Source organism: Xenopus tropicalis, chromosome 5 (assembly GCF_000004195.4).
Source record: "Xenopus tropicalis strain Nigerian chromosome 5, UCB_Xtro_10.0, whole genome shotgun sequence".
In the NCBI taxonomy this organism is placed as follows: Eukaryota; Metazoa; Chordata; class Amphibia; order Anura; family Pipidae; genus Xenopus; species Xenopus tropicalis.
In genome coordinates this window covers 105,854,331-105,870,735 of record NC_030681.2, presented here as the reverse complement: position 1 = coordinate 105,870,735, position 16,405 = coordinate 105,854,331, and the positions used below count along the sequence as shown (strand labels likewise).

General features: G+C 38.6%; 1 protein-coding gene across 7 annotated transcripts in view; it reads left to right on the top strand.

Moving 5' to 3' along the window:
- The first annotated feature begins 245 nt into the window (after positions 1 to 245).
- mcf2l.2 (MCF.2 cell line derived transforming sequence like) overlaps positions 246 to 16,405 on the top strand; it is a 152,728-nt gene continuing 136,568 nt past the window's right edge. For 3 of the 7 annotated variants that reach the window (XM_031902051.1, XM_002937839.5, XM_012963327.3), the window contains exon 1: positions 251 to 568. In XM_031902051.1, coding sequence (XP_031757911.1) covers positions 325 to 568 — 244 coding nt within the window. In that variant the 5' untranslated portion in view covers positions 251 to 324. Of the gene's footprint in view, positions 569 to 16,405 lie in introns of all 7 variants that reach the window. The other 4 variants (XM_031902050.1, XM_031902049.1, XM_031902052.1 and 1 more) reach the window with 3 other exon arrangements.

Below are 16,405 nucleotides of genomic sequence, written 5' to 3'. Positions count from 1 at the left end.
AGTACTACTCTTTGGAGGAAATCATTTTTCTGGAATTCTTTTTTGAAGCTATTATTTTAGCTATGTAGCAAATTAGGATAATCACTTATTTAGGAGACAGAAGGCAAATGCTAGACATGAGCTAAGGCTATTTTTGCAGCCCACTCCAGTTCCAAGGCTCTCCCAGTCCAGGTTTTTGCTCTGCACCACAGCAGGCTCATGGTCCCTGGAGGCAGGTAGCAGGCTGCAGTGATGAGCAGACAGCAAGGAAAGGCTCGCTGTGGGAGAAATGAGCATCAGTAGCAGCATTAGCAGCAGCAGCAGAACTACAGCTCTGCCCACTGAATGCTAAGCACCGGGGCTGCATTGCTCATGCCTGACCGCAGCCAGTGTGTGTTGCCAATAGTGACAGGTGGATGTCAGGCTGCTGAGCTGGGAGTGGCACTGCCTCGCTTTGTACCCCACATACACCGGCAATTAGGGCGGGCACCCGGCATCTCTCCTTGGGAAATGCTTTTTTGGCTTAAAGAAGAAGAGATGTCACATCAGGAATTAACGCAAAGGCTCTCCACAGTCATCACTCATGTCGGTAAGAAGCAGCTTCCGTGAATGTGGCGGTATAAGTCATTGTGTGTTTGTGTGGATGTAGATGGACAGTACCAATACATAGAGGTGTCCCCTTGCTCCCTTGTAATGGTAGCCTTGGGCACGGCTGTAAGGTGATGGGTTGTAGAATGTTCAGCAGAAAAGCGAAGCCTGGGTGTGTCAGTCACTCCAATGAATAGATCTGCTGAACTGGGGCCTTTTACAATACCTGCTATAGGGACTAGCAGAGATTGGGAATGTCTGATGTCAGCTGATACACAGAGCAATGGCTCCATCGCATACAAGCCTATATCTGTGTGTTTTATATTACAGCTCCCAAGGGTGCCCCATGTGTAAATAACATATACAGGGTGGGTAGCACCTGATGGTATCCCAGCTGTAAATGGATTTCCTTTTCAGACCAATTAACAACACATCTTCATTTTATTCAGTGTGATTAAGGTGCATGTAATATGACTCCTTTACAGCACAGATGTACAGCCTGGGGCCTGTCAGGGGTTGGTAAAACATATACAGTATGGACTGATACACATATTTTACATAGGAATATACATATTTATTTATTTTATAGATATATATATATACACAAATTACAGTATGTAGTGTTATATATAACTGCGCCTAATTAAGTCCATGTGTAGAAATACACACACATCCTCATTACTGAGCCTTGCTTCACACCCTTGTTCATGGTGCATACTGACAAATAAGTAATTGCTTTGGGGTTCTCATATTGTAAATTAGTAGTGTAGATCTAACGTCACCATAAACAACTGCTTTCCTTTTAATCACAATGCTTCACTATATGTATTTGTTTGTTTGTTCTCCTTTGTGGCCGAAACGTTGGGATACTAAAATAAATTGTCTTTGAATTTTGACTCAAGTCCTGCGAGTGTGATACATTTTTATTGTGTATATATATATATATATATATATATATATATACATATAATGATATATCTAAATATTTACATTTGTGTATCTAAATATATATATATATATATATATATATATAATCATTCATATAATGCATCAGTATATGTATGTATGTGTATATATATATATATATATATATATTTACTGATACACAAATGTATATATTTGCATATATTCAGATATGTTTATATTATATAAGGAGCTTTAGGGCTAATGTTTTTGTTTTGTGTGTGGATTTGTGTATATATGCACACACATTTGTCATTTACATTCAGTATCCATGTATTTTGTATTTCCTGTGTATATATGGTCATTACTAATGCACTAGGAAGTACATGCAGAAAGGAAACTGTTATGAGCAATTTTTTTGGGTTGTGGAACTCTAACTGTTACAGTATTGCAGTAGATCAGAAAGCCCTTTAGACATCCATGTAAATGTCATTTATGAAATAATCATATTATTAACCCTAAAAACCACTCAGATATGTGAGTGTCCTTTGCAAAATTAGATGAAGTTCACCTACAGGCAGAGGGCTGCTGATAGGTCATCCTTTGCAGCAGAATTCTAAAGTTGGTGTTTTTTATTTTTATTTCTTTTGGTAATTTACGTTTAGATTATAATTGTATATCTTAGGTTTGGAATTTAAACTATTTTCAGGTTGCTAGAGGTTTATTCCCTCTAAAATTATAATAGACAAGGAACAGTGTGTGGCTTAAAAAGAAAGATATGCAATAAAAAGATCAGATGGAAGCTTATTTAGAATATCACCATCTATTACCTACTGAATGTTAAGGTAAAGGTGAACTTCCCCTTTATGAGGGGAAAATGTCCCATCTGTATTTACCCTAATCCCCAGTTTTCTTTACTTCCTCTGCCTACGTTTTTATTAATCAATGTATATGGCTGCTAGCAATTATAGTCTGGTAACTCCATTCCAAAACTAAACTGAGTATGTTTGCTCAATGAATGTGTGATAGAAGCTTCCATTTCCCATAATTCACAGCTGTTGTTGTTCTTTTAAATAATAAACTGTTAAGATCCCCTTCTGTTCTCCCCCTATTAGCTGAAATTAGACTGTGTTCACTTCTGCTCCACTATTTGGAACTCTGGCTTTATATGATCTCACCAAAATAACAATGCATTGTATAAATATAACTGACCATGAACATGTCAGCCTCCAGTGTCAGTACAGCGTGCGCATGCGATGTCTTCATGGCCAGGATTCAGATCATATCCATGGAGTGAGTAATTCAAGCAGCAGGCTGGACATTATTATGGCTTGTTATATAGTGGCTGAGGGTACCGATTCAAAGGTAGTTCATTTTAGTACCATTGGCTCACATTTATTAACACAGATACCTGCTCCACTGTTATAAATTATACCATCAGTTACCTTTCACTGGTATATTGTAGTTAGAATAATCATAGAAAGCGCCTCATTTGTTGCTGGTTGTTAAATAAGGGCTAGATGTAAAGGCTTTCAGGGAAAATCCAGGGGTATGGTATTAGTGCTAGCATTTCCTAGACAAGGCATTGACAAGGCCCAAGGTAATGGCAATGAGCCATCTTCTCTTCTCTCCTTGCCTCTCCACACGTGAAGTTTATAAAGTACTCTATTCTGTTGCTCCAAAAAATCTTTCTCTTCATATAAACCAAGAACATACAAATCCCGCTCTCAACTTGCATTCCTATATTTCCTATTATTTGCAGCTTGTGACATTTCCTCCATCCCTGGCCCTTGCCCCATCCCTGTTTTGTCAGGGCCACAGTCTCCAAGCCCACCATGTGCTTTTGTAAAGTATGGAAACCTTATCCCTATACCCAAAGCCACTGCTCATATATCCTGTACCCTCTGGAATTACCGCTCAGTCTGGAACAAACTTACCTCCATTCATGACCTCTTCATCACTAATTCCTTTAACTTACTTGCAAGAACTGTAACCTGACTTTTATCTACAGACACTACCTTACCTGCTGCTCTGTCCTATGGGGGTCTACACCATACTCACACTCCCAGACCTGGAAAAAGAGCAGGTAGTGGGGTAGGATTCACAAAATCACTTCTCCTTATAGATTGTAAGCTCTTTTGGGCAGGGCCCTCTTCACCTCTTGTATTGCTTATTGGTTGCTTTGTATGTAATTTTGTATGTCCAATGTATAAATCCATTTATTGTACTCTACAGCTTGGAATATGTTGGCCCTTAATAAATACATGTTAAAAATAAAAATAGTATCCTCTCTAGGGCAGAATGCTTCAGCATGACACCCTGCTAACTTGTACTTTTAGATGCCATTCATATATCGTATACATTTTCAAGATGTGCCTGTAAGAAAGGGGCCAGCACCTATATGCACAAGACACAAAAACAGCACTACACTCAATACCTGGCCAAAGCAGGGGATAGGTACAGGAATCATTTGCAGTTATATACACATTCTACAGTTATAGAGGTAGTTGCAAGCACATTTTTGTATGGCATCTAAAGGACTTAGTTCTGTACCCATCTTTTGCTTGTATTGTTTGTAAATGTGCCCTATAAGGTTTTCATTCAAGGACACATTTTTTCATCAATACCTATGGACACAATTATGCCTGTCCCTCCCTAGAATGCTAGAACTTTGAGCCCTCTATCTTTTGTAAACTAAAATTCCCAGCAGACATACCTAGATGCTCAGAGTAGCAGAATGGCTTAGAATGCACCCTCCCAAAGTTTTGTTCCATATTTAGTTGTATTAACAACCCCACAGAATGTACTGGTAATCTAAAAGAGTTAAAATGCAGGAAAATGTAAGAAAGGGGGACATACAATTGAGGTTTGCGCAGAATGTGGGAAAATGTTAAATGATTCAAGAAAAGTGACATTTACAGGGGACAATGATGGCATAGAATGCAGTGTAAAATCTAGAAAATGCATTCAGTGAAATGCATTAGAATTGGAGGGGACTGCAAAAAAATGCATAAAAGCTGTCAAAATATAAAGCGGTGTTTGACTGTATTCACATTCTTGTGTGTAGTTTTGTTCCTGTAGTAATTCATTTTGCAGAGCCAATAGGGTTCAGGAGAGACCAAACCAGGGCTTTCATGAGGCTTGGTCATCCCAGTAAAAATATTAGGGATGCACCGAATCCCGGATTCAGTTCGGGATTCGGGCTGAATCCAGCCTTTTTTTGATGGATTAGATTTCACCCGAATCCACGATCCCAGCCGAACCTAATCCTAATTATCATATGCTAATTAGCACTCGGAAAGGGTTAAATTTTATGGGGAAACTGTTCTTTAACCCTTCCCAATCCTAGGATTCGGATTTGGCAGACTCCACCAGGATGGGTTTGGGGGTTTGGCCGAACCCAAAAAAGTGTGTTCAGTGCATCCCTAAAAAATATATCATGGATCCACTTTTGTTCCTCACTAAAATAAGCGTTTCTTAGTTTATTTGTAAGCTGCTTCAGTTTAGGATCGCTGCTTTGTTTTTGCCCAAAGTGGATACATCAATTACACATATTTTAACCAAATTACCGAAAGATTCCTCAAGCCAGTATTTATAAATAAAAGTCAAAGTCAAAGTCTAATTCTTAATGAAATAAAAATGTATTTTTAAGCAACTTTTCAGTATAAATAAAAAGGGATTATTTTATTATTTAGTTTTTTATTTAATAAATTGCTGTTGTATCAGCCTGGGTGTTTACATTTTTTGCTCTGCTAGTTCTGACTGCTGAAACAATGTATCAAGCAAGCTGATTAAGAGACATAGAGGAGAATGACCAGCATTATTTCATTATTTACAAGTATTTCTATTTATATATCAAACTGTATATAGTGTTAAATTAATGTTTCTTAGAATAAACCTTTCTTTCATTATGCCAAATTCTGTATTGTGAAAATCTCCTTTAAAAAGAGTGAAAGTACAGTTCAAAATGCAAAGACAAATAAGAAATTGTACCAGAAGAATCCATTCACCCGTGCATCCATAAACTGCTCCAAACTTCAGCATTTACTAAACTTATTCCAACAAATACATGTAGGATATCACCTGATATATGTCATGCTTAGTCTTGGTATGCCATTGGAGTTGTGGGCAGATGTCTATAATACTTGTATTGGTAAACTGAAGTGTAGCCAGAGAATATGTATTTATGATAAATACATACTTTTTGCCACCTCTGGTAACTGGCCTCTCACTCATGTCTGAGGCATAGTTCTCACCTTGCCTCATGGTAGGAGCAGCCCTGAGGACAGATCATCTACAAAGATTGGCAGTAAGGTGGCTTGCCAGAGCATTGGCATCAGACAGAAGAACAAGAATTCATGGTCTTGGAACATAGTTCATAGTTTGTTAAATGGAAATACATTTAGATATACACCCAAAAGTTATTCCAACATAGCCACTAGAGGGCAGATTTAAACTGATTTCCAACTGATGTGTATATATAGTGAATAAAGTACCCCCTATTGTAAAATATATAGCGAATACAGTATCCCAAATTGTAAAAAATAAGAATATTAAAAGTCACCAAGGAGTTCTGTGACCAAGTGCTCTTATACAGGTCATGGAAATCTGATTATAAAGATATATTTTACCGGATATTCCCAAGGATTTATATGACCATATAAAAGCGTAGGCCAGAGTGCTTTATAAATGTCATGGAACTTCGAGGTGACTTCTTCCTTATATTTTACAACAGGGTGTATTTTATTTATTATAATACACAAGTTTTAGTAAGCCATGTGACAGAAATTACATCACCAAGTACTGATTATTAGTGATGGGCGAAAAGTTTAGACAGGCATGGATTCGCGGCGAATTTCCGCGTTTCGCCATTGGCGGATTGTTTCGCGAAACGGATGAAAAATTTCGCCGCGGAAAAATTCGCCGCACGTCCAAAAATTGTCGCCGGCGTCAAAAAAGAATAGTCGTGGGCGACAAAATAATAGCCGCGGGCGACGAAACAATAGCGCGCGACAAAATAATAGCTGCGGGCGACGAAACAAGAGCCGCGCGACGAAACAAGAGCCGCGGGCGACGAAACAAGAGCCGCGCGCGATGAAACAATAGCCGCGCGACAAAATAATAGCTGCGGGCGACGAAATAAGAGCCGCGCGACGAAACAAGAGCCGCGGGCGACGAAACAAGAGCCACGCGCGACGAAATAATAGCCGCGCGACAAAACAATAGCCGCGGGAGACGAAACAAGAGCCGCGCGCGACAAAATAATAGCCGCACGACAAAACAATAGCCGCGGGAGACGAAACAATAGCCGCGCGACAAAATAATAGCCGCGGGCGACAATTTTTTTTGTTGCACGACATTTTCGCCGTTTCGCGAATTTTTCGCCGTTTCGCGGATCTTTTCAAAGATTCGCAAATTTTTCGGCGAAGCGAAACGGAACAGATTCGCTCATCACTACTGATTATAACTGATGACTTCACTAAGCACCTTTTATAAGGATATAATGTACAGGATGTTTATGGCTCTTGTGTAAAACCCATGATACTTAAGATGATGTTCCCAGCACCATTTCAACATCCTTTATTTGTAGGTTGTAGGTGAGCACAACAAATCTCCCTTGTCGCGAGCGACTAATCTCCCCAAAATGCCATCCCACTGGTGAAAATGTAAATCGCAGGTGGTATGGAGAGGAAACTTCAGAGATTTCGGGGAAATCGTGGCGCCGCATATGCCATCCCACCGGCGATTTACATTCTCAACGGTGGGATGGCATTTTGGGGAGATTAGACACCCGCGACAAGGGAGATTTGTCGTAGGCGACTAGTCTCCCCGTGTGGCAGAGCCCTAAAGGGGCCAAAGATTATCTTTCTTGGACCAATAGACAGATATCTGCATTGTAATGACAGCAATTTCCAACAACCTGTATTTCTGCCTTTAGTGGTGGAAATTGTTCTTCATTGTGAGAACAGTAAAGTCATGGAACTCTCTGCCAGGTGAGGCTGGAATTGTACAGTGTGCTTCACACACTATTATTTTCAGTGGGAAAGAAGGCTGTGGCTGTAATCCTTCTCTATCTGTAGGTTTTGATAATGCTGCTTAGATATAATCATTTAAACATATAGCAGGGGAAAGTTCAAATTGCTGTTATGTAATTACTAAGGGAATGACGTTAAGGCAGCGATCCCCAACCAGTGGCTCATAAGCAACATGTTGCTCACAACCCCTTGGATGTTGCTCCCAGTGCCCCCAAACCAGGTAGTTATTTTTGAATTCCTGACTTGGTTGAATAAAAACAAGATTTACTACCAAATAAAGCCTCCTGTAAGCTAAGGCTACCTAATAGCCAATCTTAGCCCTTATTTGGCACCTCCATGAACTTTTATGATGCTATTGTTGCTCTGCAAGTCTTTTTACATTTGACTGTGGCTCACGAGTAAGAAAGGTTGGGGATCCCTGCATTAAGGGAATGAAGAATGAAGCTAAATTATTTTTTTGCAGAGGAAATAAACTTATGGATATATAAGTTTCAACCCTAATTATTATAAAGCATTGCATACAATTGGACTGTTCAGATGTTGCAGAACTATAGCTGAATTCCCCATCAGCTTCTAAAGACTAAGGGCTCTGGCAAACAGGGAGATTAGTCGCCCGCAACAAATCTCCCTGTTCTCGGCCGACTAATCTCCCCGAGTTGCCATCAGTTGCCATCCCACCGGTGAAAATGTAAGTTGCCGGTGGGATGGCACACGCGGCGGTGCGATTTCGGCAAATCGCCGAAAATGCCTCGCGAGGCAACTTCGCCGATTTGCCGAAATCGCCTGTGCAGCGTGTGCCATCCCACAGGCAACTTACATTTCTGCGACAAATCTCCCTGTTTGCGGGCGACTAATCTCCCCGAATTGCCATCCCACCGGGTTGCTAATCTCCTCGTGTGCCAGAGCCCTAAAACATGTAATTCAGCATTATCAGGTTTCCCATTCCTAATTAGCTAACTAGCTAAAATCAGTTTCCTGATTCCATATTAGATTCACCTTGGCTTGACTGTAAGGTTATCATATTATGCAACAGAAAATTACATATCCCATTAGTGCTCTTTTAGCATTAACGGGTTTAGGAAAGTCATAAAACTCTTCTGTGCCATAATGTTGATGATTTGTTCTGTAGTAATCTGATCTCAATACTGGAAGTAGCCTCATACCAGCATTCTATTACGCAATAGATGCTGAAATCTTAGCAGCAATTGGACAGAGTTTAAAAATAGGCACAGGATAGCAGCATGAGACACATGTCTGAGTGGATGGGACAGCACTCAGCAACAGCAGGTTTAGTAACCCTAAGCAGGGTTTATCTGTTTTTTTCATTTCCTTAAATGAAACTATTGCTTGACAAGCATTGACAAGCATTGGTTCGAGCTATTGTCAGGTATTTTTAATTGGTCAGTTTAATGCTCAGCTTTTTAGCTACTTAAAGGGGACCTGTCACCGTAAATCAGGGATCCCCAACCTTTTATACCTGTTACCCACATTCAAATTAAAAAAGTGTTGGGGAGCAGCACAAGCATGAAAAAGGTTTCACCTAATAGCCCCTATGTGGACTGGCAGTCTACAGAAGGCTATTTGGCATTATAGTTGGTTTTTATGCAGCCAAAACTTGTCTCCTTACCAGAAATTCAAAAGATAAGCACCTGCTTTGAGGCCACAGGGAGTAACATCCAAGGGGTTGGGGAGCAACATGTTGCTCACGAACCACTGGTTGGTGAACACTGCCCTAAGACATAAATCCAGACTCTTTTATATTGGGTTAGTCAAGCATAATAAACTTTACTTCACAAAAAATACTTCACTATATAAATGATTTAAATCTTTTTTCTTCAGTCTTGGAAATATACAACTGCAGCAAGCAGGCAAGAGCCATTTTGTTAGTCAGGAAAGCTGTGCATCATGCCAAAATCTTGTTTATGTGCCATAAGGGTGGACCTGATGCCCATGCCCTGGCTACACAATAGGACAGTGAGGAAAGGGGTGGGGGGAGTGAAGAGGGCAATGACATCTACAAAGTACGGAATGGGAAGTGAAAGTAATTGTCTGCCCCGCCTCTATGCCTAAGGCCCCATTTTTCCAGCTCCACGCTTAGAACTTTAGCTATTGCGCTATCTGTACTAACAGAGCTGAATTTTCATTTCAAAAACAAAAATTTGGCTCTTAAAGTTACCAGAGGCAGCTTTTTGCCGCTTCTGGTAACTGCCCGCTCACTGCCGCCTGAGGCAAGGTTTTTCACCTTCCTCATGGCAGGGGCGGCCCTGGTCTTGGTCTTAGTCCTGATCGCACTACTCACTGTAAGTGACATCCTTCAATACTGTAAAAGTGCCCAGTTCCAAGAGCTTCCTTGTCCTTTAAATTGTAATGAAAAAAAAATACAATATGTTACAATGTCCTTTTTCACAGATAAAGTATTTCTCTGCTGTAAGACCAAAAGCCAGTGCGTAGTTGTTTCACTAGTCCAGCTGAGCTATCATTACAATATTGTTTTTATTTTTTGTCTTTTGTTTAAACTTTAGGTTAAAGGAATGTTTGTAGTTTCTTTAATAAATAAAATAAAAAGCCACAATGTCATAGGCCTAGTTATAGAATTATACCCAAACTTAAGCAGTGCGCTCATTCATGTTGGCAGTGACAGGCTTAAACTGCTATATAAGACATTTTTTATGGGAAGCCTATCAAGCAATTTGTGTGTTTCACCTTCTGAAATGTCCTCAGATGTGGATAAAATCACTGCATGTCACTTCCCATCGATAGAATGAAAGATACTCTAAAAATTAATTGGGAAATGTGAACACATCACTGTGAATTCATCTTTTTCTCTTCTGTTCATAAACAAATAAAAAGATAATGAGGGCTGCAGTGTGAGAATGATTTTAGTTCCCTTCTTAGGTGAAAGAGTTTATTAGACAGGTAATGGATTATTTATCTAAGGCTCTGCTATATTTGTCAGCATGCAATGGGTTATACTTGCATACTGAGAAAATTCACTAGTTGCAGAGGGGTCTGTAATAAATATGGACATATTTAGGTAAAATATGCTGAGGTGAAGTGAACTGGAACATAATAACTGCACACAAAACAAGTCTTTTAGTTCAGTATGTTCTGTAGTGCTGGTAGCTAGTAGTACTGACATTGTTATTAACTGCTGGGCCCCTATTCAAACTAAAGTCCTGCACAAAGGGCCAATGAGCTGTGTCTGCAGATTGGTTTGTCTGTATGTCTCACTGACTTCATGTCATTAGCCTGGTGTTGTGTTGCAGTCTTATATGTTAAGCTGGTCATAACAGAAACATTCACTGGAATGTTTCCTTTAAATGTTTATCTATCACTCTCACTGTACGCTAAAAACGTAAGGCAGAGCATATCGAATAGAACATACATTATTGCATTACATTATGCTATGGGAAAGGCATTTTCCTGTGTGCTTATCCTATGCAGTGCTTATTTCTTATCCGGGCGCCCTGTGCGCATTCCAGATTTCAAATGGGGGTCACTGACCCCGGTAGTAAAAAACTATTGCTCTGTGAGGCTACAATTTTAATATTGTTATTGTTACTTTTTATTACTTATATTTTTATTTAGCCCTCTACTATTCATATATCAGTCACACACTCAACCCACTCCCTGGTAACTAAGGTAAATTGGACCCTTGCAACCAGATAACTGCTGAAATTTCTAACTGGAGAGCTGCAGAACAAAAAGTAATATAATTAAAAAACTTCAAATAATGAAAAATGAAGACCGATTGCAAATTGTCTATCACTTGACTATTGACTATTGACTATCACTCTCTACTAAAAGTTAACTCAAAGGTTAATAACCCCTTTAATATTGAATGTAGCCTTCACAACAGTAATACATTTGCACAGGGTAGAATTTATCTGCCCACGTGTCCCTTTCATACAGTGAAGAAAATCAGCTTGTACTAAAAAGGTGTGCAATTGGTTGTTATGGTTACCAGATTTAATATTACTAAGAGTACATCATAACATATTTAGCATTACATTTTTCAGGTTTTTTTCACACTGTATATCCATTTGTTTTTTGAAATTTTATAAATATAGGTACTCATGGTTGTTTTTTTCTATTAACTCTGCCCAACATGCTTATTTACAGGGGAGGGTGGTAATGTGCAAAGTGCAAAAAATATGGCATAAAATACCATCTTTGGATTAAGTTCTGTCACACAGCTGTCTGCACCTCTATTACACCTCTCTCTGTTATTAGTACAGAGTTGTGCCCAACTGTGAATGTAATTCTTGTGGTTGCAAATTGTTCCCACCATGTTCATGTTGACAGTGCATGTTGACATCCCCTTACATGTGATTAAATGTGCTTCTTCAGGTTGTGCCATTTAAAGGAGAAGGAAAGGTTGAAACCATGTAAGCTTTATCAGAGAAGTCAATATAAATACACCAAGTTACACTCACAGTATTGCTGCTCTGAGTGCTCTGTGAAAAGAAACACGGCATTCCTTTGCTTCTATTGTTTACACATGGGCTTTGGTATCATATTTCTTCTCTCAGCTGGGCATACAAGCACTGAGATTATCGTATGAGGTTTTGCACGATATTCGGTGCGTGTATGGCAGATAGATAAGACGACCGGTATTGAGAAACCTTTGGATATCGGTTGTCTCGTTGATCAGGTGGGACAAAAGATTTTGTTCAGGATTTTTGTTCAGCCCTGAACGTCAATAGAATGATCTTTCCTGCGACCAGTGGTACAAGCACTTTATGTATTATGTCCATAAAACACTCATAATGCTCACAAATGTGCATGGAAAATAAGCCCTTAGGTCACACATGATAACTGCTAAATTTGTCAAAAGAGGATAAAAACACCTGGGATGCACAGAATCCAGGATTTGGTTTGGGATTCATCCAAAATTCTGCCCTTTTCAGCAGGATTCCGATTCGGCTGATTCCATGCCTCCGGCAGAACTGAATCCGAATTCCTAAAATCACGTGACTTTTTGTCACATAAACATGGAAGTTGAAAATTATTCTCCGCATGAAAGAGAATTTCACCCTTCCTTGTCCTTATTTGCATATGCAAATTAGGATTCAAATCGCACATTTCAGTAATATATAACACAATATAAATATTTAAACTATAATTTTGTTAGAGTTTGTTCTTCTTCATCTACATTTTTATTTTTCCAGAAATACCAAAATGTAATATTTCCATAGTTCTGTTTTTAGAATTTATAAGGGGTATTAGAAAATAATATCGCAGGATATTTTATCTGTGTAGAAAAAATGTAAATTTATTGGTTCAATGGTTATGGCTCAATATATTTATTTTTTTATCATTAAAGACCTGTAAGTATGGTGTTACATAATTCCAGATTTCTGCACCCAGGCATGTAACCTTATTAAATGATGTGCACACTTTCTGCTATACTGTATATATATATATATAAAAAAAATTTAAAACTCCTCATTTGAGTAAAAAAGCATATTCAGTTACATTGTATCCCTGCATAGCAGCTACACATATATATAAAGCACATAAATCCTTTCTAGCTGCCAGAGAAATAGTAGAGTGATAATAGATTTATATATAGGCAGGCAGATGTCTAGAGATGCAGTTGGAGGCCTTGGTTTTTATTACTATGGCGTGGAGTGGGTATGGTCCCTTTATGACCCAGGGGGTGTTGGCCCTTCTACACCTAGGTAGGTCCCCTCAAAACTTGGAGTCCCCCCTCACCACAGGGCCTGTGGGGGCTTTTATTACAACACTGTGTATTCTCATGTAATCTAGAAAGTTATATTTGCTGCAGCCCTAAAAAAACGGCAATGTCCATAATCTGTTAAGAGTGATTAGTCCTTCACAGGAAAGCAGCTGATAGACACTAGGTCATGCAATTCAACTAAAAGACTTGACTTTTTTATCCACCTACACAGTATTTGCCAGTGGGTTTTAAATCTAGTGCAGTACTGTTTTCCTCTGTAGCTAATCCCCTGGCAGTGCTGAGATAAACCTGCTAAGGATTTGCTGAGATCCAGACTAATTATACAGCAGCCAGAAGCTGTCCTACTCCTTTCTGTCATAAAGACAATCACTGACTTGGTCAGCGCTCTGATTTATCATCTGAAAACCACATTTGTACAAATGCAATGTATGGCTTGCTTTATATCTTTAGCCCTTGAATATGGAATCTACAGGGAGGGTACATTCTAACATCAAAGCAGTAACCTTCCCCGGATCATTATGCTGACTAATAATTGATGGCAGTGGTTCTGATACAGAATAAGATGAATGTACTCCAGGGTCACATCAATAGCAAGATTAAATTGGACCACTGCTACCCTGCTACATTCAGCTTTCATTATTTATAGATTTTAGTAAATTGTAGTATATTTCTGAAAACATCAAAAGAATTTAAATAAAAAACTAAGTATACCGGTACCCACTTTATTCTAAATCAGGGCTGTCCATAATTTCAGTAGCTTTTGTGGAAGTACATCTTCCTGTGTCCTTATCAAGGTTCAGTATTAGAGGATGCTGGGAGCATGAGTATGTGGATACTTTTTAAATCCGACTATTAAAGTTTTGCCTGCATTGATATATTTTAGCTTCTTGGAAGTTCTGAGCAAAAGCTCTTATTACAACAAGGCTTTACTTTCAAAATGTCAAATGCATATTTGCCGCAAAATGATTGCCTTTGTAGTTTCACATTTTTAACAATGGAAAGTAATTAGTAGCTCTTTGTAATACAATGGCTTCCAACAGAATTCAGACCATTTTCCAGCAAGCACTGCAGATGGTAATTACTGTAATCAAACATTTGACAATGCGTGTGGTTGGTTTATGAGTGATTGGCAGCTTGTAACAATTCAATGTAAATTAAATATAGAGTGGGATATGTATGTAGATGCTTTTATTAATTTACTGGGAAAGTCACCATGCGAATCTCTTACTTGAAGTTTCATTAAAGTAAAATTGGCATACCATTTGTATAGATCGTTTTATTTATGCTATAAAGTGATGGAGGCACATCTTTCTGTGGGTAGGAGCATTTTCTGCCTTGTTTAAGGGCTGCAACAATATTACTCCTGCCCATAGTAAATGAACCCTTATCAGTTACTAAACATTATAGGCAAGTCTATAGTTAGCAAGCACATTAATAAGTCATCTGAAATAATAACCCCTGTCAGTCTGAAAAGAATATGTGCAAGATTCCAGTTAACAGGTAAAAAATATAAAAGCCACAAAGTTAGGCATAGGAATGCCTATACAGTTCATACTCTCATTGCTTTTGCTTCCTGCTACATATTTCAGTAGGGCTGTTGGGCCCTTTTATTTACATAACAGATAAGCTATTTAGAATAAATATATTTTAGTAATTAGGCTGAGATAACTAGGGTCAATTTCTGGCCCTCTACACACCTATACTATCAAACCTATCTTGGTTAAATTCAAACTTCAGCTGGCAGTAAATACTTTATTTGAAGGTGCTAAGGATGTCATAAAATGGAATAAAGCAAGTTTGCAAAATAACTCCAAATATATTTCTCACTCCAATTTCAGTTTACTCCACTTTTGTGCATTCCGCTTCTGCGCTTGCTTTGCTTCTAGCTGTGTGTTTGTTGCTAGGTGCATGAGGGGATTAATTATGCTATGTGTTATGCTGGGCCAAGCAGATGTCTGGATGTTGCCTCTTCTGCTCCTAATAGCAATGTAACCCAGGGGATTAATAATACTCAGTATTCTCCATTATATAACAGGAAAGTGTCAATAGAAGCTTTAAAGATGAAGCTACTAATAGATGATGTAAATACTTAAAAGCTTATAAACCTCTGGACAAGACAAAGAACCTGTGGATTGACTGAAACACAGTGGTTTATTAACAGGAAATAATATCTTGCTGGAATCAATTTTAAGTATAATAAATAAAGTATGTGTTTGTAAAAGACATTAACATTCAGAATAAAAGATACAATCACTTGGGGGTGCCAAAATGTTAGCACCCCCCAGTAATTGTAATCACTTACCAGATAACCAGGGCCAGTGCTGTAAGCAGAAAACTGCAACTGGGCCAGGATACCTGCGAACGACCAGTGATTGAGACTTTACTTCTCCTTTAAACTCAAAGGATCCAAAAAATATTTACTTGGGAATAAGCATGAATTACATACCGCGCTGCTTGAAAACTTGTGGACCCTTTTGAATTGTCATTGTCAATCTAAATAATCAAACCCATTTAAATAAGTTAAATACACAATGCTGGTCCAGTTATTTATTGAGGAGAAGTGTAGCATAAGTATGTGAACCTTTGATTTCTGTTACTGGTGTTTCCCACTTGAGCATCAATAATTGCAACTTAATGTTTCTGGTAACTATTGATCAGTCCTGCGCATCAGCTTGGAGGAATTTTAGGCCATTTCTAATTACAGAACAGCTTCAACTCAGGGATGTTGGGCTTCTTGGCATGAACCGGTCATTCCACAACATTTCTGTAGGATTAAGGTCAGGACTTTGCCATTTCAAAACATGAAGTTTCTTTTGATTTAACTATTCTTTTAGGTAGGGTCATTGTTGTGTTGCATAATTTACTTTCTTCTGAGCTTTAGTTTAGGGCTGTGGAGTCTGTTTTTAATATGCTAATGTATTTTATACATTCATACAGTCAATGAAAAGCATGCTTCATGGTCACTCAACGTGTTTATTTATGCACTGTGTGCATTGGGCTTTATTCTTATAGCAGAGAAGTAATTAATTATGACTGTTTGTGAATTGGGACATTTAAACTTGCTTTATTTTTTTTTTTTATTCCCATTTAAATTTAGTAGGAGTCAGAGTCGGAGTCGGTTCATTTTTTGCCGACTCCAACTCTTGGTACCCAAAATTGCCTCCGACTCCTCGACTCCGACTCCACAGCCCTGCTT